The sequence below is a fragment of the Lissotriton vulgaris genome, chromosome 4_1 (assembly GCF_964263255.1).
Source record: "Lissotriton vulgaris chromosome 4_1, aLisVul1.2, whole genome shotgun sequence".
Lineage (NCBI taxonomy): Eukaryota > Metazoa > Chordata > Amphibia > Caudata > Salamandridae > Lissotriton > Lissotriton vulgaris.
This window is the reverse complement of record NC_141691.1, coordinates 1,477,630,133-1,477,654,124: the sequence shown is the minus strand read 5'-3', so window position 1 is coordinate 1,477,654,124 and position 23,992 is coordinate 1,477,630,133. Positions and strand designations below refer to the sequence as shown.

Here is a 23,992-nt window from a genome sequence, read left to right as displayed (position 1 = left end):
GATATTTTTCTGGGAAATCTTGGAGTCATTCATCAGAAGACTGCCCTGTATTCTCTACAAGCTAATGGTCTCACTGAGAGAATGAACAGGATAGTCAGGAGTTGTGCCCAACGAGCCATGGATTCAAAGTCTTCTTTCAGTAGTGTGCTGAGGGAAACTTGGTTGGCACACCGTACTGCTCCTAATGCTATTTCGCAGAGATCTCCATTGGAGGCCTTGAGAGGTAGGTGGCAAGCTCTAAACTCAATCCAGCTTGGCTTCCTGTTTGCGAAAGTAAAGCTGTAACAGATGAGTTGAAGAGAACTAGACTTGCTGAATATCAACAGAAGTATAAACAAAGATATGATGACAAGATGTCAGTCAGGATGAAGAAATGGAATTTGGGTGATCGTGTGTTTAGTTTTGTCATCTCTTATATTTTATGTTCCTTAAGTATATTCTTTTGTTATTTCATAAGACTTTGTAAGGGGGGGGGGGGTTGTAATTAGCTCATGTGCAGTGCAGAATGTAGAATGCATGACTTCATGGATTGTTGATGAGGGCATTCTAGCTGTGGGAGAGCTGCTGAGAAGACTGGTTTCTCGTTGGTGTTTGCATCGAAATAAACTCGTTACAAAAGGATTACCTGAATCGTGACTTTTTATCAACTGCCTATTACTAAAGAGGATGCAATCCTTTCTATTTGAACTCATTTTTTAAAATAAATATTCCCTGGGCATCCCTATTTAATTCCCACTTTAAGATGTTTTTGGTAAAATTCACAACAGCCATTTAAGAGTATGTAACAAATACTACGGGAATTCTACTTTTGTACTCCAGAATGCCTTTGTGAACAGACCCTTCTGACACAAGTACAGCAGCACGGTATACAGTGCTCCCACCCACACGTGGCAGGACAGTTTAAATCAATACTAACATAACTTGTCAATAAACATTAACAAAGTGTGCTAACATAAAAATAAACTTAGTAATGCCACAAAACGTTTCTAATAGACCACCACCTGTTACAATAAAGTCATAATGAGTTTTCTTAAACATGTACTTGAGTCAAATGTGTTGGCTATGAAAACAACCTAATTTGGTATTAAATATAGAAACTCTCTGGAAAGACTTTACAAGAAGCTGGACTATGCCAATAGACATTCAAAGAGCTGGCGGTGAACCCCAGTCCCTGCCATAAAAACGTGCCCTTTGGGGAGATATGTGCCTCTGAAGTGCATGGCAGTTTGTGAAACGCAGCAGCAATATCTGGCTGCGCTCTTTCTCTCTTCGCCCTCATTAACGACCTTCCTGGCAGCAGAAAGCCGAGTGTGCCCCCGTGAGCATGGCTTCATGGGGCGGGTGTTTATAGAGGCGCGCGCCTCACCAGAGCCCGACTCTTAAGGGCCTTTTTACAGGCACCGCTGCGCGAGACGGCTCGGCGCGAGGAGAACTGAATGATTGTGCTTTGAAACTACCGAAACCAGCATTTGCAGAAAGAAGTCAGGTTGCCGTGATCCACAGCAAAAATATAAAACACGTTTTTGTTCTCAATGCGGTTGAAAAGACATTTCTCACTTAGCCCGCCAACAATGCACTATTTAAGCAATGACACTATTGCCCGTTTTAAAGGTGTTTGATTGGAGCAAGAATCAGAACACGTGCAGTGGCGACGACTATTCTATGTACCGGGCAGATCAGCAAAAGCAAAATGGAGTTGTTGGGTTTTCTCCACTGGAGCAGCACAGATTTTCACAAGTGGAGTAGCTTAGCTTCTGTACACGACACATCGAACATCCTTTTCCGTAGCAGGCAGAGCCCTAGCCTCGTAGGGCAGCCCAGCAGCACTTCTATCTGGATGCAAGATCAGGCTTGTCTTCAGTCTGTCCGAAGGTAGCAGTCAGATAAGCCTCAACTGCGTTAGTGTGCAGATATTTTTTATGGCAGAAGAGAGATTCTGTAAAAAGGAACTGGTGGAAATGGTCAGTACTTAAAGGAGAGCTGGTCAATTAATTCTCCTGAAACATTCAAATGGGGCTGGGGGCTCCTCCGATCACAGGACGCATTGACACAACATGTTCAGCGCTTGCGGGGGTCATGGACAAGAAGGGCATCTCCTGGGCTGATTATAAACGGCCTAGGAGGAATGTGTATTGGGGTGCAGACAACCAGTCTCATCTTGTAGGTAGGGAAGGGTCTTTCTCCACGCCTAGCCCTACTGATCCTCGGAATGCAAAGGAACCTCTCTGAGTTAAACCTGAAAGATCTATCTAACGGTAAGCCTTGAGTCTGCATCTGAGGTACAGACATCCTTTGTTCTCAAAACCTCAATGGGCAAAGATTTGAGCCTTGAAACTGATGCGGCTGGTCACAGAGAGTCAATGTAGCTGGCGAAGGTGAGCAGACACCGATTGCTGCATCGGAACATTGCGCATGAGGCACGTGGTGGCATTTTGGATTGTCTACAATCGATACAGTAGGTATGCTGGCAGACCTAGGCAAAGACTATTGGCATAGTCCAATTTGATAGTAAAAAGTTCTGGACAATCAACTTGCGGTAGTTAAAAGGCACCAAGTTAGCCTCCTTCGCAGAGTTTTCAGCGTGGCGAAGCAGCTAGCTGAGACCGCCTTGACCTGTGGTTCAAATGACAAAGCAGAGTCAAATTCAATGCCCAGATTTCTCACACAGGATGAAGGGGAATGAGCGTCCCCCAATTCAGATGGCCACCAGCCAAGAGGATCAGGGATCTTGCTTGTGCCAAAAAAGAGAACTTCCGTTTTAGCAGAATTGAGCTTAAAGCAGCTCTCACCCATCCAGGCGCCAACTGCAATGAGGCAATTTTTAAAGGACTTAAGGGCGTCAACAGCCTCCTCGTGAAAAGAGAGCAAGAGCTGCGTGTTTCAAACGCCAGGATTCCACCAGCTTAGCCAAGGGTTCGAGGTAGATATTGAAAAGCGAGGGGTTCTGGGCGTAACCCTGTAGCACCCCGTACTTGAGAGGTTTGGAATCAGAGAGAAAGGGTGAGAGAAACACTGCCTGAGATCTATACTCAGGCTTTGAAGTTATCCAGGCCAGCACATTCCCTGGAATTCCAAACCTTCCAAGTCCGTTCAACAGGATGCGGTGCAAGACCATGTCAAAGGCTGATGACAGGTCTAAAAGAACGAACATGCACCCCTATCAAGGTTGAGCTTGATGAATTCAGAGACCTTCAGTAGTGCGGTCTCAGTGCTGAAACCTTCTCAAAATCCAGACCGCGTATCATGCAGGAGGTTGTTGGATTCCAGAAACCAACAAATCTGGTTATCGACTGCCTTTTCCAGCATCTTAGCCACTGCAGGGAGGAGGGTGATCGGTCTAAAATACAAATGATACACATGATTTCGGCACTCTCTCATCTCCCTGTCATCATATCACCAGTGTGTAAAAGTCCACATTTTTGTGTGGTTCCCCCGTGTGTGCTTTTCATTATATAACTTTCCATTTTTACGTTTGAACAGTGAGAGGACACTGACCAACATCTCACTGAATGTTTGCTATTCCTAGCAAATGGTGACTGCTGTTCATACATAAATTCACACCATTACTTAAAAGTTAAATGCCTAACAAGGTAGGCAGTGTGGTCTTACACCACCCCATGTAGGACCTAAAACAGGCACAAGGGGTGGCATTCAGCTTTGGACACTGCAGACAAACCTCTTTTGACTTGATAGGTCTACATATGCCATTAAATACGTCAACTGTAAAGAGTATTCAAGGCTCAGCTGCATAATGGTCAGAGGTGAAACATTGATCTTGTCCTAACTTGCGTTCTTCGAAGTAAAAGGAACACCAAAGTGCTTCTACTACTTTGGCCTTGGTTGGGTTCGCCTCTGGGGTTATTTCAGCTCTTGGCGTTGCTTGATACAATAAGGACAGGTGTCTTTTGCCTGTATGGGGTGCAATTACGTTAGCTTTGGGTTTGGTCAAATGGATTTTGAGTCCCTTCATCAAGTCTGTTTTAAGATGGCAAGTCTGGACCTTGCTGGGTTTAGCCTTATGAGGATACCTTAGCCCTTGGAGCAAGCTATTTGATTCCACAATTCCAGACACTTATGTCTGTACTGGGTACTGTTAAATTGGCTTAGGCATTTTTAAATGGGCTTTCCTCAAATTTACTTTAATTGATGTGAGTAGCCTTCAGTGGGATCGGCCTCCTGGGTTTATCTCATAAACTAAGCAGATATCGTATTGATTTATACCTGGCAATAAGTTTGTATTGAGAATATTTAAGTTGTTTCATAAGCTTTGAGACCCTTCCTTGAATCCCCTTTACCTAGTGTACATGGACCCTGGTGTCATCTGCCTTATGGAGTTGTCTCAGTCCTTGGGTGCATTTGATACATTAATTCCAAACAGCTTTGTCTGTATTGGGATTTCTTTGCAATGGCTTTGAATGCCATCCCCCAGTGCGCTTTAGTTGTACTGACTGGCCCTAGGTGAGAGCAGCCTGCCGGGGCTAGCTCAGAAAATGTGATTAATTAATTCCAGGCACATTTTATTGCATTTCATTTGCGCTGGGTGCGTTTAATTGGCCTTCATGTCCCTTTCTCAAGTCTGCTATAGTTGGTGTGATCATTGGGCTCTTGGCTACTCATAAAAATCACCAACATGCTTTGTAGATATAGCCACTTGTTTTGCATATATCTATGTACGCATTATGAGGAGACTGCATAATTTCCAACTGTCCCGGCAAGTTGAAGACTGTTGCGGGTAATATTGTTGCAGCGACTGTACCTCTTTATTACACACAGGTAAGCAAACAAAAACTTTCCATCTGCAGCAGCCCTGTGCTGCAAAGTGTCCCAGGACATTTATTTCATATGCTGGCAACTATGAGCCTGTGCATTTAATGCACCCACTTCCCACTAAGGCACACTGCATTCATAGACAACACCATGCATACACTTGCACCCGTTAAACATAAGCGTCTGTGTCATGCCTCACGTTTCAGTGCACGCCATAGGTGCAGTAACAAAAAAAACTAAAGGAGAACAACTCTGGTCCTAACGCTTGGCATGGAAACACTGCCCACTTAGGCCACATCATAAACCTATACTCTTCCATCCAATCACACCCATGGAATAGTGTGCTACCCACCCATATATGAGCTTTGGGACCACATTAGGAGTATAAAGTGCTATATATATGCAGGCCTGAATGGCAATATAAAATAAATATATAAATGGGCACTTACTCTTTATTGCTGTGGACCACATTAGGCTCTGATTCTAAGTAAGGGATGCACTTCAGTGTGAGTAAGGAGCTGTATAAAGACTTATTAAACCAATCTCCAATAGTTTTGGCTACCATGACTGCCACCATAATGAGCAGTATTGATTGTACATCATTTGTAATCTCCACCTGAAAAAAAGAAAAAGAAAATTATGTGAGGTACTGTATAGAGCAGCTTTGGTCAGTTTGGACACAAAGTTATACGTGTATAGAGCACATATGAACTATTTTCAAATTAGCATACATATATGTATTTTAATGAGAATAAAAAGGTTATGTTAGTTTAGTATTTAAATCCCACTGTGATATCCAGTGCAGTAATGCCACCTGGCTGTATTACCCAACCCAAAAGTAACACAGTTTAAAGTTTAAAAACGTGAGGTATTAGTGGTATTTCCCTATACAAACATAAAAGCAAGATGGCCTCCCTCCCCCACAGGACAAGGAGCACAGCTTTGTATTGTGGTCATTTGACTGTAATAACGTATGAATACTTGGTGTGCCACCGACTTCGTATTCAACACATGGTGTTACCTCGTTTGCAAGTAGCACAGGAATCCCCTTTGCCGCAAACATGTTTCTACTGCAGGGACTTGTACAGGGGTTACATTGAGTGTGCACTCAGGGTGGGACATTATAGGTACCCTATGGGGATGGCCACATGTCAAAGGTTGCATGAGGGTTCACATGCAAAGTGTCAGTACAGCTGTGGCCCTACTAAAATGATTAGTACTATAGCCTTTGAGGTTATGGATGGCAGGGTACATAAGTAAAGGAGACCAGGATCATATATAAGGAGTTAGCCCAAGGTACAACTAGGCATATGAAAGTGTTTTAATTGTCTGGCAAAATTATTGAGTTGGATTGTGTCAGGAACTCTCCCCTTAGGCCAGAAGCTGAGAATATATGTTGCTGTATCTTTTGTGACCTGTAGACAGGATTGAACTGGGACACAAAATAGGCTTGGGCACCAAATTGAAAGTGGCCACTCATTCTACATTCAGATAACTACAAAAGTGGCTAAATCAGCAAATCAGGTCAACTTTAAACTTGAAAAGACAAGCTGTAAAAGTGTTTGGCAAGTTATGTGTGTTTGCATGCATTTGTGCTTGCTGAAGACAATGTTTTTGGTAATATCAAAGAACAGTAAAAAACAGCCTACCATACCAAACAAGCATTTGCAATGCAATAGGTCTTGCATTAATTAAGTTTGAGCTATTGGCATTGCGAAATATTGCAACACCAATTGCAACAAAAGTCTATAATTTGTAGGCCAAAAAAATGTGTATTTATTCTTGTAGCAATGGTGGCATGCTGCGCTTTAGATGAATATGTTTAAAAGTATAGTGCGCCATACTGCGATTGCTACAATAGTTAATTTTGGATGCGTTGACAATTGATGTGGGCACTGATGGCTGGTGGTGTTGTACCTGTAGGAATTGTGCACTGATGGCTAGTGGTGTGTGTGCCTGGTGGAAGTGTGCACTGCAGGCTGGTGGTGTGTGTGCCTGGTGAAGCGTGCACTGACGGCTGGTGGTGTGTGTGCCTGGTGAAAGCGTGCACTAACGGCTGGTGGTGTGTGCCTGGTGAAAGAGTGCACTGACAGCTGGTGGTGTGTGTGTGCCTGGTGAAAGCGTGCACTGATGGCTGGTGGTGTGTGTGTGCCTGGTGAAAGCGTGCACTGACGGCTGGTGGTGTGTGTGTGCCTGGTGAAAGCATGCACTGACGTCTGGTGGTGTGTGCCTGGTGGAAGCGTGCACTGACGGCTGGTGGTGTTTGTGCCCGGTGAAAGCATGCACAGACGGCTGGTGGTGTCTGTGCCTGGTGAAATTGTGCACTGACAGCCGGAGGTGTGTATGCCTGGTGAAAGTGTGCACTGATGGCTGGTGGTGTGTGTGTGCCTGTTGAAAGCGTGCACTGACGGCTGGTGGTGTGTGTGCATGGTGGCAAAGAGTGCACTGACAGCTGGTGGTGTGTGTGTCTGGAAGCGTGAACTGAAGGCAGGTGGTGTGTATGCCTGGTGGAAAAGCATGCACTGACATGTTTAAAAGTAAAGTAAACTGACTAACTGTAACAGTAAAAATGTGGTCTACATGATCACCTGCCCTTGCGGCCTCGAATATATCGGGATGACGACAAGAGCAGTCAAAGTACGAACGAGCGAGCACAAAAGTAATGTGAGGTGCAAGAAAAGCACTACTAAGATGGCTACCTATTACCTGGAGGCACAACACTGTGTAAACAACCTTAATTGGACTGTGATAGAACAGCTCCAGTCAGAGACCGGTCTGTTTCAAAAGGAGCAACAATTGGTGTTCCGTCTAGGAACCCACATCACTGGCCTTAATGATGAGATACCATGGGGGCAATTGAACTAACAACCTTGGATTGACAGCCGTTTCTTTCCCCACTACACCCACCATGGACCGAGCCTGAACAGGTCCAACCCTTGCATAATATGACTCCTTGGCCAAGGTATCAGGCAAACATTGTCAATGGATAAGGACACAACCCCTCAGGGGGCTCATTACGAGCACCCACCATGTTTCATTCTGAATAAAGAGCATCCTGTGTTTTCCGCCTCTTATAAATACTCAAGACGCAGCAATCAACAAACAGACAAGGGTTGCATATCGGTATGTTTTTCTTAACGCGTTGCTCTGCACTATGCAACGCCTTTGAGGGTAATGCAAAACATTTTTCAATACTGTAAATATTGAAACCCGAGCAATCAGGCTTGTAAAATCTCCTGATGGCATTTCTTGTGCGCATGCGCACAGCGAGAATTATGCGTCTCGCTACTGCGCATGCGCGAGGAAACGTAAGCATTCATTGAGGGCGCATGCCCAGTAACAGCGCGCCTCACGACAACGTTAGAACGGCCACCAGTACCTCCACAAGCGCCGGAATACCCAAACATGGGCAGGGAACGATATCCGGTCATTAAATCCTAATTGACACCCAATTGACCAAGAAACCAGCTATAAAAAGCACGGCTCCCAAAGCAATACCGCATTCACAGCGGAGCCGCGTAGGGGGCAAGAAGGAGAAATCCTCTCCTGGGAACCGGGAGTATTGAGTTAGCAGACAATCGGAAGGTCAACAACAACTCTGTAAGTAAAATAGACCCTGAAACTGTCCATTATTTACAGGTAGCAAAACGGCACAAGAGTCCCCAATGTTATGAGGCTCATGAGGCTCAAAAGATGGAGTAAACAAGTATGCATTTACAAAGGCTCTGATTACCCTCCTCATAGCATTATGTCCCAGAATCACAGTATTTCTAACAAATAGAGCGTGTGTTTTATGTTTAATGTTTGTATGTCTTGTCCTCGTTCTTCTTTTTTACAGGGCACACCATCACAAGTAGAATGACAACATTTGTCTAGTGATCGCAGCCCACACACTATATATATATATATATTTATTTTTTATTTTTCTTCAGGTCACTGTACCATGAAAGTAATAAGGAGCAGATTGCAACATCACTATGTTTTTTTCCTCCTTCCTTCCTTAGGTTTTGCAAATTGCAGAAACCATCGATATTAATATTGTAGGTACATTTTAGCCTGCATCACATTTCACTTTTCTGTAAAAATTACGGATTTTGAGTAGAAAAACGTGAGTAAGGTGGGGATTTGTGCACCCCGTCCAGAAGAAGGTGTTCCACTCCGAAACATGTTGACGCACACAGGAGGTGATGTACATTACATTACATAAACACCTCTAATCTCACCTTTTTAACAGTACCAGCCCGGGGGCCCATTAAAAATTCTTTTGAGTCCACCCCACGAGAGCCAGGTACTTTTTAATTTATCACTCACTTTATAACCCCACCACTCACTCACATTTTCAAACAACCCTCAGACGCACCACGCATAGTCATCGAAGTAAGTGCTCCCACGTAGTCATAGGTAGTAGCACGCCGCATCCCGTAGAGGGGTGCGAAGACCCCAATGATGAAGCATGACACCAAGGGTCCTTTTGGTGTGTGAGGGGTATTTTAAAAACACTGTGTGCTCCCCACCATAGTAGGGAACACTCTTTATGCACTGGTGGATTCTTGTTGTTTATTCATATCTAGCTAGGGAGAACGAAGCCACACGATTATCTCCCTTTATGTTATTTTCATAAAAGTAAAGTGCGCCATACTGCGATTGCTACAATAGTTAATTGTGAATGCGTTAACAATTGATACGTGCACTGATGGCTGGTGGTGTGTGTGCCTGTAGAAATTGTGCACTGGTGGTGTAAGTACCTGGTGGAAGTGTGCACTGCAGGTTGGTGATGTGTGTGCCTGGTGGAAGCGTGCACTGATGGCTGATGGTTTTTGCCTGGTGACAGCGTGCACTGACAGCTGGTGGTGTGTGTTTGTGCCTGTTGAAAGCGTGCACTGACGGCTGGTGGCGTGTGTGTGGTGGAAGCGTGCACTGATAGCTGGTGGTGTGTGTGCCTGGTGGAAGCGTGCACTGATGGCTGGTGGTGTATGTGCCTGGTGGAAGTGTGCACTGCAGGTTGGTGGTGTGTGTGCCTGGTGAAAGCGTGCACTGACGGCTGGTGGTTTGTGCCTAGTGAAAGCGTGCACTGACAGCTGGTGATGTGTGTGTGTGCCTGGTGAAAGTGTGCACTGACGTCTGGTGGTGTGTGTGTGGTGGAAGCGTGCACTGACGGCTGGTGGTGTGTGTACCTGGTGGAAGAGCGCACTGATGGCTGGTGGTGTGTGTGCCTGGTGAAAACTTGCACTGACAGCTGGTGATGTGTGCCTGGTGAAAGCTTGCACTGACGGCCGGTGGTGTGTATGCCTGGTGAAAGCGTGCACTGATGGCTGGTGCTGTTTGTGTGCCTTTTGAAAGCGTGTACTGACGGCTGGTGGTGTGCGCGCCTGGTGGCAAAGCGTGCACTGATGGCTGGTGGTGTGTGTGTCTGGAAGCGTGCACTGAAGGCTGGTGGTGTGTTTGCCTGGTGGGAAAGTGTGCACTGACATTTGTTGGTAGACGGATATGTAGGCACAAACGATGGCCAATTGAGTCTCAAAATAGGCGCATTTTATGAAGGAAACCGAGCTGAGGCTCCAATTAACGTCAGTTGCAATGGGGCTTTCAGTGATGTGAACTTTGGTGTGCTGGTAACTGAGCTGAGACCAGTAGCTTATTCAGCACAGGACAGTGCACAGTGGTCTGCTTGGGAATGGCTTCAGGTTATGAACAATCCGAGTTTGGCTCCTTTTTCTTTGGGAACCTTTATAAAAAGTTGCAACTAAGCCATGATTTGGAACACTCTGCCTCAGAGGTCATGTGCCAAAATTCACACATGCAAAACATATTGTGATGTGAAGTAAAAAGAGCAGCAGTTGCATTGAAATATATTGCTGACAAATTAAAAACAGCATTTCCTTGATCACAAAATGTTTTACCTTATGAAAATAGGTCTCGCTTTTGGGAACTTCTAAGTATTTAGTTATGCAGCACAATATCCTTGGTGCAACAACATCAACTGTTGCGTGGCTAAACACTTATAAGGTCTCAAAGGCGAGACCTATTGGCTATGCTAATTATTGGCGTGGTTGTGTGTGTGTGGTTGCGTTTGTGGTTATGTGTGTGTGGATGTGTGTGTGCGTGGTTGTGTGTGGTTGTGTGTGGTTGTGTGTGTGTGTGGTTGTGTGTGTGGTTGTGTGCGTGGTTGTGTGTGTGGTTGTGTACGGTTGATGTTATGTACGTACGTTTGGTTGTATATGTGGTTGTGTGTGGGTGTGGTTGTGGGTGTGGATGTGTGTTTGGGTGTGATTGTGTGTGTGGTTGTGTGTGTTTTTGGGTGTGGTTGTGTGTGGTTCTGTTTGTGGTTGTTTGTGTGGTTGTGTGTGGGATTGTGTGTGCGGTTGTGTGTGTGGGTGTGTGACGGTTTTTGTTCTTTCATTTAAAAAAAACTAGTTATTTGTATTGGTGTTTCATGTTTACCATGGGCGAAAAGGAAGGTGTAAACACACATTGTTGCATTCTTGTAGCTTCGGGCTCAACTGCCTCATTCCTTGCTTCATGCCACGTCCAATTGCTTCAAGCGATCCAGACATTACCCAGAAAACACCACAGATTAGGAAGACCAGGTGACATCTGTCTGGTATTGTAAGAAAAAGCACCACACTGAAGACCAACCAATAGAGAACCTAGTTGCAGCTGACGTAAACCCACGTGCAGCGCTAAGAGACATGCCAATCTCAAGATAGCCCAGCTGTCTCTTGAAGGCAGTGGCCTGGTGAAGCCAAGCACTGCCAGTGTGATACAAAACGACGTCCTGTTACCCAGAACCAAGTTTGGTGCCCTTAAAAATAGCCATACTCTGCCATGGTCAAATACAAGATACATCATAACCACGGGCTGCCTGCAATGTAGTTCCCCAAACTTGGGCAGTGTATCAAGGTGTGCCCATGGTTTCCTCAAACCCTGTGAAAGTGTGCCCATGGTTTCTTCAAACTCTCTGCTAGTGCCTGCCTGTAGCTGCTTGTGAGCAAATGTATACTTTTGATCTCAACCAGCTGTTCGTGTGTGTAAATGCAGCCATTGGAACTACGACAATGTGCAACTAGGTCAGCACCGTTGGGCCCTTACGCCCGAGCCTCGCTCTGGGAGGTATGCACACCAGTAACACACTTAATACATGCATGTTGGTGCATGTGCCAATTCACGGGCCCTTGCAGCGAGTAGAAGCCTGTCAATGTTTCCTACAGCACGACCATACACAGAGGCTATGGTACAAGTTTATTTTTGTGGAGGGAAACACATTTACATGAGAGGCAAAAAAAAAGCATTCGGAAAGAAAATTACACTTCTAGGTCTCAGAATCGAGATTGTCTTGCTTAAAAATTGCGCAGTTGGAAAGCCCGAGTTAATTCGCACTGAGTCATGGCGTGTTTCAAAGTTAAAGGTCCCAATGACAACTAAGAGCGCTGACACCAAAATGAGGCATGCACGTCAAGTTTCACTTCTGCCCTATGTGGAAGGCAGGAACCGCAGGCTCTGTGCCAAGGAACTAATCGCAGCTATTTGTGGAAAAAAATCTAAGGCTCCGAACCACGTTTGCTATTTTGCTTGTAAATAATCCTAAATTGTCATTTATCCTGCCTTCAAAGAACAAGCCATGGCCAGGGACTGTCCGAGTTCTTGAAGGGGAGGAAGGGAAAGTGAAAGCACGCGCGATGCGCGCGCCGTGCCGCCGGTTTCTCTGCTAAAGGGAGACAGGAGTTGGCACGCACGGACAGGAGATGTGCACTCCATACGCGTGCACATCGCCTGTCCGCGCATGCCACCTCCTGTCTCCCTTCGCGCACCAAAGCGACAGCAATAGAGCTCCTAGCAAAGCAGCTTCGCTGCATTCGCACGCGAACCCTAAAAACGGGTCCACAAACAGCAAATAAATAAAGCCTATTCACTAGCTGGAGCTGGAATCAGTTTCAATTAAAATCTCAGTTTACCATCACCCAGGCAAATGCCCGCTGTCACTGAGGCAATGGATCTTTTCCGTTGTTTTAGAGAAGATCAGGATCTGTACATAAAATACATTATAATCACAACTTCTAATCTATTTTCAGGCAAAAATGAAAGTTTGGTATGATTTCAAGTGTTTTATTTTAAATCTCTAGAAAATTATCTTTATTAAGGTCGCAAGTTGAATTTATCAATTTTAGCAGTTAGAATCTTATTAGAGGTCAATAATCAATTAATTAGCAATCAATAATGGCAATAAAATGCATCAAGCATGTTTCAGATAGGAAACAGTTCCTATTATAGGAATGTAAAGAAAAGGTGCCAGTCAGAACCCATAAAGAGTTCTATTTTAAGAGAGTGATAGTACAAGCATAAAGCTTCATCACAAAACCAGTTCAATAATTCGGGAATCAATCAAAGCAGAACTTCCCATAAAGAGAAGTTCCGGCAACTCAGTAGAGTCTAAAAACAGTGTGAGCATTGAGCAGGGTGTCAGAGAGAAATCTCTGAGTGAATGAGGGTATCCTACTCCAGGAACACACACTATTATAGACAATACATTTTTATCAATGTTGCAGTTGTGTTTTCTTCTTTCTTCAGCCGGCCAATCATATATCGATGCACTCATGGGAATGCGTTCGTTCTCCTCCTTCTCACAAGAATACATTAGTCCATAGACAGCAATATTGAGTGAAACATTTTTATCAAAAACAATGTTGATTCTCTTAGACTTTCACACTATTCATTTCCTTTTGAAATTCTGTATCTTCATATGTGAACTTCATCTTTACCTCACTAAATTACAAATCTCTAATCATGAGTTAACAGTGATCTTTGTACAAGTCGAAACAATTTGCAGAGCTAGAGGAAAACATTTATGCAACTGTTATTTAGCATGAAAAGAATGTCCATAGAGGTGACAAAATAAAAATGTTATGCACATTAAGAAGTATTTAGTCATGTCAGCTTGTCAGGCACTCTTGTTCAGAGCCATTTATGATTTAGTATGTGAAAATATGGCAGCCTACTTTTGCATTGAAATGTATTTTACTATTCATTAAAACCTACAAGCAAATTATGCACATTTATTATAAACTGCATTAATTTCCCCATATTTTCAAGTGCTACCCCAATGCCCCCGATGGTTATCTAACCATCACATTTTCTTCACAAATGAATTTTTAGAGTTCTCTTTCATCCTCAGTTGTGAATGTTCTCTTTCTTTTCACATTCTCAGATTCATTTAAACTTTTGTATTCTTGATTGATGTGATAATTTAATTCTAATTGTCTCTTTACCTGTTTGTTTGTTTTTCTCTCTGTTGTATCTTCTATTAAAATAATATCTACCACCTTTGTGAAAAGCAAGCAAGGTTAATTAGCTAAACCCTACTGTAGGAAGCTGGCTTTTTATATAGTATATCAAAATGAGGTACATTGTGCAGAAAGTACAGGCGACCCTTATTGGTTTACAGGACTTGCTTTAACAATCCCAAAGTGCTTTATTTTGTGATAGTGGGGTCAAGAAACTTTAGGCTTATCAGAGGGTAGTTTTGAGCATTTGTTGCACACACAGAGTCAATAAATGAGACACACACTCAAGAAACAATTCGAGACAAATTTAGAAAAATAAAATGTATTTTATATTAATTTGAACAACAATATCATGGCTATCCAGTAAGTATTTTCAAAGTTCTTATTTTTACAGAAAAACAGTAGAACATCAAAAGTTGTCAGATTTGAGGCATGAGCCTCGAAAGTGGTAATGTTATCCTATGGACGAAACATACACTGCAAAGGTATACTTGCAAACAGTTGTTGGGGTTGATCGCTTCGGCTTAAGGTGCTTGGTGACTAAGGTCCATAAAAACACAAGCAGTTTGGTTTTACCTTACCAGGTGTGTCCGGATGTAGAGGTGCTGGTCGCAATGGTAGCCTCGAGCACTACACAGTAAAGTCAATCGAGAAACCTGTAATAAGAAAAGGGCTACTAGTGGGGACTTGAGGACAAGTCTGACAGAGAACAAAGGGGAGCTCGGCTCTTGAGGGTCTCTAGAGCAAGGGGGCACCATTGGTTTGCTTGGACTCAGGCTGTCGAGCTTGGGTGTAGAGGTGTTTTGTCTGGCAGGTTCAATTGCATTAGCGGCTCTCACTTCTTGGAGTCTACCTGGTGATGGTGGCAAACAGGACAGCAGGTCCGTTCTCGCTGCTGGCCTCAGTGATGCTGATGTCCCTCATTGACAGGTTAGTCTTAGCAGGGTCGGTGTCCAGACTGGATTCTTAACAAGCCTTGGCTGCTGCAGGTGCTCCTGTACTCAGGATATTGATGCTGAAGGGCTCCTGGAGGGTTTAGCGGCTCAAAACTCACTAGAGAGCTGAAGCTGACCTCTGGGAGCCACAAAGTTCTACTCCTGGGGCGATGCTTCCTCAGTGGATCCAGTGGTCAGCAGAATAATATATAGGGCAGAAGTGGTCTGTGCCTGCGAACTTCAGGGAAGTGGCTCCTCCACTTCAAGGGAGATGTTGTCTGGTTGACAAAGTGCAGGCAGCCCTCCAAGGCTTTGGGAGGAGGCACAGCTGCTGGATGAGTTGGGTCCTTGGAACTGTCAGGACAGCAGCAGGCAGGTTGTGGTGCCAAATCTGGTGCAGGTCCACAGTTCTTGCGTTTTAGGCTCTTCTTCATTCGTCTTCTGTTCCAAGTAAATGAATCTAAGTTTCTGGTGTCAGAAAAGCACCTAAATATTGAATTTAAGGGGTGTTAAGGGGAGTGTACAGTAGTAGACAATGGGCTTCTTACCCCTGGGGTGTCTACACCCCCATATGGCCTCTTTCTGTAGAGAGTGGGCATAAACCTGACCCAGAGTTCCTAGTTTCACCAAATCAAGATGGTGAAACCGTTCTTTGAGTGTCCATTTCAGGTGGCCCCTTTAGGGGTGTGGCTAGCCTGATAGTCCAGCATGCCTACTGTCTAGTTAATTTTCTCACCTGTTCTGGTGCCAAGTGGGCGCCAGGGCAGGGGGTGGCATTCTCCAGGTCGGGAAGAAGCCATGGTTGCATATCAATGGCAGCAGAGGCTTTGAAGCCTCTGGCCTTATATGCTAAATCACTAGCCATCCTGCTGGAGGAGGTGTAAAACCGCCTGACAGACCAGGCCTTGTTTCTGACCTCTGAGAGCAAAGGCTCACCCGGGCAGGTGGGGTCTGAAACCCTGTGGTGGCAGGCTGAAAGAGTCCAGTCAGCCAGCACACTAAATGGCTGGTAGGTTTCAGGGGGCACCTCTAAGGTTCTCTCTGGGTGCATATCATAATAAATCCAACACTGGCACGAGTGTGGATTTATTAAGATGAGATGTTTGATACCAAACACCATTATTTTCAGTGAAGCAATTGTGTGGTTGGATAACTCGTAATGACCAGTTCCCAGTACACATGCTTGAGAGGGCTTCCTGATCCCTTGTAATGTTCTGTAATGTTCTGGAAATGGAACCAGAAATCCCAGGGGCCTATCTGCTCATGCAAATATGTCCTCACATATAATAGAATGCACCCTGCCTTAGGGCTCTGAGGTCTGCTGTAGGGGTGACTTACATATAGTATATGCAGTGTGCATGGCACACAGGGAGTGTGCCATGTTGTGGTTTCAAAATGTTTTGCACCATTTCACGTAGCTTGCTATGGCAGTCTGCATGTTATTTGATCCAAAGCAGAACACTCCTACCCAGTCAACAGATCAGGGCTTGATCCATCACTGTTTTTTATCTCAGTATAAGAATTGGCTTGGTAGTTTGGTCTGCCCTGTTCCCATGATGCACTGGGCCAGGGACAGACAAATTTGCATGTAGCCAGGTTCTGAGCTGGGATGGTGCAGTGAGCTAAAAAACGGTGATGGATCAAGCCCTGATCTGTTGACTGGGTACGAGTGTTCTGTTTAATTCAGATACTCTGTCCATCACCACCCCCTTTTCTGAATCGTTTTGTCCACCATAAGCGTGGAAGGGTATACTCAGATGTGAGTCCCTTGCTCATTGCACCATCAGGATTCAAGCAAGCCGAGCCGAAGACGGCTGTAATGCAGAAACCGGTCCCCGGAAGCTTGTTTCCTTCCCAGTATAAGAATTGGCTTGGTAGTTTGGTCTGCCCTGTTCCCATGATGCACTGGACCAGGGACAGACTAATTTGCACGTAGCCAGGTTCTGAGCTGGGATGGTGCAGTGAGCTAAAAAACGGTGATGGATCAAGCCCTGATCTGTTGACTGGGTACGAGTGTTCTGTTTAATTCAGATACTCTGTCCATCACCACCCCCTTTTCTGAATCGTTTTGTCCACCATAAGCGTGGAAGGGTATACTCAGATGTGAGTCCCTTGCTCATTGCACCATCAGGATTCAAGCAAGCCGGGCCGAAGACGGCTGTAATGCCAGAAACCGGTCCCCGGAAGCTTGTTTCCTTCCCAGTATAAGAATTGGCTTGGTAGTTTGGTCTGCCCTGTTCCCATGATGCACTGTGCCAGGGACAGACTAATTTGCATGTAGCCAGGTTCTGAGCTGGGATGGTGCAGTGAGCTAAAAAACTGTGATGGATCAAGCCCTGATCTGTTGATTGGGTATGAGTGTTCTGTTTAATTCAGATACTCTGTCTATCACCACCCCCTTTTCTGAATCGTTTTGTCCACCATAAGCGTGGAAGGGTATACTCAGATGTGAGTCCCTTGCTCATTGCACCATCAGGATTCAAGCAAGCCGGGCCGAAGACGGCTGTAATGCCAGAAACCGGTCCCCGGAAGCTTGTTTCCTTCCCAGTATAAGAATTGGCTTGGTAGTTTGGTCTGCCCTGTTCCCATGATGCACTGTGCCAGGGACAGACTAATTTGCATGTAGCCAGGTTCTGAGCTGGGATGGTGCAGTGAGCTAAAAAACTGTGATGGATCAAGCCGTGATCTGTTGATTGGGTATGAGTGTTCTGTTTAATTCAGATACTCTGTCTATCACCACCCCCTTTTCTGAATCGTTTTGTCCACCATAAGCGTGGAAGGGTATACTCAGATGTGAGTCCCTTGCTCATTGCACCATCAGGATTCAAGCAAGCCGGGCCGAAGACGGCTGTAATGCCAGAAACCGGTCCCCGGAAGCTTGTTTCCTTCCCAGTATAAGAATTGGCTTGGTAGTTTGGTCTGCCCTGTTCCCATGATGCACTGGGCCAGGGACAGACTAATTTGCATGTAGCCAGGTTCTGAGCTGGGATGGTGCAGTGAGCTAAAAAACGGTGATGGATCAAGCCCTGATCTGTTGACTGGGTACGAGTGTTCTGTTTAATTCAGATACTCTGTCCATCACCACCCCCTTTTCTGAATCGTTTTGTCCACCATAAGCGTGGAAGGGTATACTCAGATGTGAGTCCCTTGCTCATTGCACCATCAGGATTCAAGCAAGCCGGGCCGAAGACGGCTGTAATGCAGAAACCGGTCCCCGGAAGCTTGTTTCCTTCCCAGTATAAGAATTGGCTTGGTAGTTTGGTCTGCCCTGTTCCCATGATGCACTGGGCCAGGGACAGACTAATTTGCACGTAGCCAGGTTCTGAGCTGGGATGGTGCAGTGAGCTAAAAAACGGTGATGGATCAAGCCCTGATCTGTTGACTGGGTACGAGTGTTCTGTTTAATTCAGATACTCTGTCCATCACCACCCCTTTTTCTGAATCGTTTTGTCCACCATAAGCGTGGAAGGGTATACTCAGATGTGAGTCCCTTGCTCATTGCACCATCAGGATTCAAGCAAGCCGGGCCGAAGACGGCTGTAATGCCAGAAACCGGTCCCCGGAAGCTTGTTTCCTTCCCAGTATAAGAATTGGCTTGGTAGTTTGGTCTGCACTGTTCCCATGATGCACTGGGCCAGGGACAGACTAATTTGCATGTAGCCAGGTTCTGAGCTGGGATGGTGCAGTGAGCTAAAAAACGGTGATGGATTAAGCCCTGATCTGTTGACTGGGTACGAGTGTTCTGTTTAATTCAGATACTCTGTCCATCACCACCCCCTTTTCTGAATCGTTTTGTCCACCATAAGCGTGGAAGGGTATACTCAGATGTGAGTCCCTTGCTCATTGCACCATCAGGATTCAAGCAAGCCGGGCCGAAGACGGCTGTAATGCCAGAAACCGGTCCCCGGAAGCTTGTTTCCTTCCCAGTATAAGAATTGGCTTGGTAGTTTGGTCTGCCCTGTTCCCATGATGCACTGGGCCATGTACAGACTAATTTGCATGTAGCCAGGTTCTGAGCTGGGATGGTGCAGTGAGCTTAAAACCGATGATGGATCAAGCCCTGATCTGTTGACTGGGTACGAGTGTTCTGTTTAATTCAGATACTCTGTCCATCACCACCCCCTTTTCTGAATCGTTTTGTCCACCATAAGAGTGGAAGGGTATACTCAGATGTGAGTCCCTTGCTCATTGCGCCATCAGGATTCAAGCAAGCCGGGCCGAAGACGGCTGTAATGCCAGAAACCGGTCCCCGGAAGCTTGTTTCCTTCCCAGTATAAGAATTGGCTTGGTAGTTTGGTCTGCCCTGTTCCCATGATGCACTGGGCCAGGGACAGACTAATTTGCATGTAGCCAGGTTCTGAGCTGGGATGGTGCAGTGAGCTAAAAAACGGTGATGGATCAAGCCCTGATCTGTTGACTGGATATGAGTGTTCTGTTTAATTCTGATACTCTGTCCATCACCACCCCCTTTTCTGAATTGTTTTGTCCACCATAAGCGTGGAAGGTTATACTCAGATGTGAGTCCCTTGCTCATTGCACCATCAGGATTCAAGCAAGCCGGGCCAAAGACGGCTGTAATGCCAAAAACCGGTCCCCGGAAGCTTGTTTCCTTCCCAGTATAAGAATTGGCTTGGTAGTTTGGTCTGCCCTGTTCCCATGATGCACTGGGCCAGGGACAGACTAATTTGCATGTAGCCAGGTTCTGAGCTGGGATGGTGCAGTGAGCTAAAAAACGGTGATGGATCAAGCCCTGATCTGTTGACTGGGTACGAGTGTTCTGTTTAATTCAGATACTCTGTCCATCACCTCCCCCTTTTCTGAATCGTTTTGTCCACCATAAGCGTGGAAGGGTATACTCAGATGTGAGTCCCTTGCTCATTGCACCATCAGGATTCAAGCAAGCCGGGCCGAAGACGGCTGTAATGCCAGAAACCGGTCCCCGGAAGCTTGTTTCCTTCCCAGTATAAGAATTGGCTTGGTAGTTTGGTCTGCCCTGTTCCCATGATGCACTGGGCCAGGGACAGACTAATTTGCATGTAGCCAGGTTCTGAGCTGGGATGGTGCAGTGAGCTAAAAAACAGTGATGGATCAAGCCCTGATCTGTTGACTGGGTACGAGCGTTCTGTTTAATTCAGATACTCTGTCCATCACCACCCCCTTTTCTGAATCGTTTTGTCCACCATAAGGGTGAAAGGGTATACTCAGATGTGAGTCCCTTGCTCATTGCACCATCAGGATTGAAGCAAGCCGGGCCGAAGACGGCTGTAATGCCAGAAACCGGTCCCCGGAAGCTTGTTTCCTTCCCAGTATAAGAATTGGCTTGGTAGTTTGGTCTGCCCTGTTCCCATGATGCACTGGGCCAGGGACAGACTAATTTGCATGTAGCCAGGTTCTGAGCTGGGATGGTGCAGTGAGCTAATAAACGGTGATGGATCAAGCCCTGATCTGTTGACTGGGTACGAGTGTTCTGTTTAATTCAGATACTCTGTCCATCACCACCCCCTTTTCTGAATCGTTTTGTCCACCATAAACGTGGAAGGGTATACTCAGATGTGAGTCCCTTGCTCATTGCACCATCAGGATTCAAGCAAGCCGGGCCGAAGACGGCTGTAATGCCAGAAACCGGTCCCCGGAACCTTGTTTCCTTCCCAGTATGAGGTTCCGTGACAATTATAGTGGTGTTTTCGACTAGTTCGAATATGGACGAGTTTGGTATCTATGAACCGCAAATGACGAGTTTAGTGGGTGTACGCGTTTTCGCCTGAACCGTTCGTCTTATTCGTGGGTTTCTTCATCTGAACCCACGGGTTCCATTTTAGATACGGCATCCATTTTGTCTCTTGCCCTCAAGTAGCCAGCGAACTGACATTGTCCGCTTCGTGACCCTGGGATTCCCAAGCTCTTGCGGAAGACACGTGTTTCTTTGAGGGTGTCTTTATGACGAGGGGGATGACACTGCAAGGCAGATGGCCCCGCTTGAGGCTCATCTTGCCGTGCCGGTCTATTGTTTCAGCCGTGCATGCATCAGGCACGACTCCTTTGATCCTGCAATCGTGTTTCCGATATCGCCCCTACACTCTTTTCAATCTGTTGTCTATCTCTGTCTTCCTTGCACCTGTTTCTGTCTCTTCCTTAAACTCGTTTACAGCCGGAATGGAATGTACTTAATGATGGGATAACGTACTTTTACAGTTGGGAACCGGCGATGCTACTGTAATTATGTTCCGGGACCCTGAATACATGAAAGCAACCCTTTTGAAGTTTACTGTGGGAACTGAGTTGTAACCTTTTGTTCGCCATGTTGTGCTATGACTAAAATCTGTATAAAAGGAGCAATCCACTGTTGCAATTTGAAGCAGTCTCCTAGAACCTACACATGCTGTACTTCTTGCGACTTCTGTGTTCCCTGCAGTAAATAAATCTCGATCTTTGACGCCGAAGGAAGTGTCCCGTGTCTCTGTGATTTGTACGCCGGAACAGGTAACCCACAAAGGTTTCAGGTGTTGTCCCCTGGCTCCGCTGGGCCTTAGAATAGCCCAGTCCTTCAGTTGGCGCCCAACGTGGAGCGACATCAGCGGTACCGGTCCAAAGCCCGACGATCGTGAGGAACTTCGTGTGAAATCTCCGAGAGAAGGTGCACCCCGCTTCATCGATCCTGTTGTCGAAATAAGTGGTCCGAAGACTTTTCCCGCGAAGATCCCTGCCTCCTGACGGCTGCGACGGACTGATGCCCTGACTGTCGACCTGTTTTGGTGCCTGGCGTAGTCCTTTGTACAGCGAGACGATAGTTGAGCCTTCCTGGTGACGCCATTGCTCTTTCAGTTAAGTATTTGTGGGTCGCTCCCAGAGTCCTTGGTTGTTGTTGAAACTTGGTTGTTTGCATGGTTCCATTGCATTTGTGGTTCTTAGTTATTGGGTTTTATTTGACGATTGCAATTGCCAAAAACCGAGGGTCTTGCATTTTTGCGAGGACATCATAATTCGATAACCCTTGAAGTTTGTAAACTCGGTTAGTGTGCACGATGCCTGGCCGTAGTACTTTGTTTAGTTGCTTTAAATGTTGCGGTGCGGATTCCCGATTGGAGGACTCATGTCCGATACCTCCAGTTGGAACTCCGATCTATGAGCTCTATAGTCGCCACGGAGTGGGTCCTATCGTGAATAATGATTATTGGATCCGCTATACTAAAGACGATGGTGTCCTTAGTTGGCCACCTCATGGTAGTTTCGAAACAGCAATTCTGGATAATCTCGAAGTAAAATTGTTCAAAAAGAAATCTAGGCCGGCCATGTTTGATTCCTTTCGGCTATGGCGAAAAGTGGCCAGGCAGAAAGAAATTAAACAGCTTAAGAAAAATAAGAGGGAAGGTATCGTTACGGTGATGAGAAATGCAGAGCAGTTCCAGCGAGACAAAGAAGAGAAGGAAAAGGAAGTTTTTGCTAGACTGCAACATATGGCGGTGGATAAGTGTTATCCCGTTTTACCGTCGAGTACTGATAAGAAGGGAGAGGAAGCGGTAGAGGACCCTTTGTTGTCCTATCTACTGAAGTCACCACCTCCATACGCACAGGATACTACAGCCCCTGTGGTACCTCCTGTTCCTCAACCTGTTGCTCCGGCAGCTGCTGGTCAGCCTGTCGCTGGTCCTGTCCTTCCGAATACTCTTGTTTCTCAAGTCGTCCCTGTTCCTTTACCTGCCCCTCTTCCTACTGCTCCACTGCCTATACCTTCTCAGTCTGCTGTTCCCGCTACATGTGCTCTCGTGGCTACTCCTACTGCTCCAGTGTTTAGTCCCCATGTTGTTGCCCCTGTACTTCTCTCCTCTTCTCCGTCTGTCCGTAGTCGCATACCTAATGCTGTTGCTAATCTTTACTCTCCATTTGGACCGATCCTTGGTTCCGATGTTTCTGATGTCCCTCAACGACGAAGTCAAATTCCTGGTGGTAGGGAGAGTGATACGTTAATAAAAATGGCGCGCAATTGGATTAGGTATCCCATTAAAAACACCCCGCGCATGGTTTTTGAGACGTTCTCTCAATTTAATGAGCCCACGCAGAGATTTGTGTTTGAGGAAATGTGTAAATCATTACGAGAGGTATGGGATACTGATGAGGTAGACAATGTGCCGTCTGAAATGACTGAACTCCAGAATCAGTTTTCGAACGGTATGATTGTGGGTAGTAATGTTCGACGTGCTGTAGAACGTCTTCTATCTTTTCGATCTACCGTACTACCTCGAGCATTGTTTAAGGACGAAACTGAGGAGTGGATGGCAACACCTGGTCAGTATCCCATGCGGGAGGTTCCTCCAGTTTGGATGCCAGGTGATGCTACTGCCGTTCCTATTATTCCGCCACACTTCCAGAGAGTTTGGATACACCTCCCATGGAAGCGATCGGAGGTTTTGCAGGTGAAACAAACTTTGCCTGACCCCCGCAAAAATCCGGCAGGTTATTATAAGGAATTATCCCAATTAGTGGATGCAAACATTATGAATCTTGCCGATGTTGTTCGGTAACGTAGTACCTCAACCAATTTGGGCAAAAATCCGTCAAGAGAATCACGTAGCCGAGTTAGGCCGTGATTGGGCTGCTCTTGCGGCGGCCGACGGACGACAAATTGGTGAGGCTAAGCCTGAACAGCTCATTACGGATCTGCCCCAAAGAATCATTACGCTTATGAAAACACTTATGCCAGCAATGAGAGTTAATTGGGATAAACTGTCTGCATGCAAGCAAAAGAAGGACGAGAGTGTCTCCGATTTCTTTACGAGATTTGAGGAGGCATTCATCGATCACAGTGGTCAGGATATGAGCACTGAGGGAGGTCAACGATTGTTCGTAGATAAATTTGTATCGAATTTGTTGCCTGAACTCTGCAACAAATTGAAAAATTCCGAAAGTTCGTGGGCTGTTTCTACCTCTGCTCAGATATTGGCCACGGCTCAATATTACGAAAATAGGGAGAAGGAGGAAAATGATCGTGCGGATAAGAAAACTAAGGATCTTAAA

At 45.8% G+C, this 23,992-nt stretch overlaps 1 protein-coding gene across 1 annotated transcript in view; it reads right to left on the bottom strand.

The window, feature by feature from the left end:
• Positions 1–23,992, bottom strand: part of LOC147724139 (chloride channel protein C-like) — a 627,958-nt gene that overhangs the window by 251,624 nt on the left and 352,342 nt on the right. Inside the window, exon 12 of the mRNA XM_086965734.1 lies at positions 5,217–5,383. Coding sequence (XP_086821860.1) covers positions 5,217–5,383 — 167 coding nt within the window. The remainder of the gene's footprint in view (positions 1–5,216; positions 5,384–23,992) is intronic.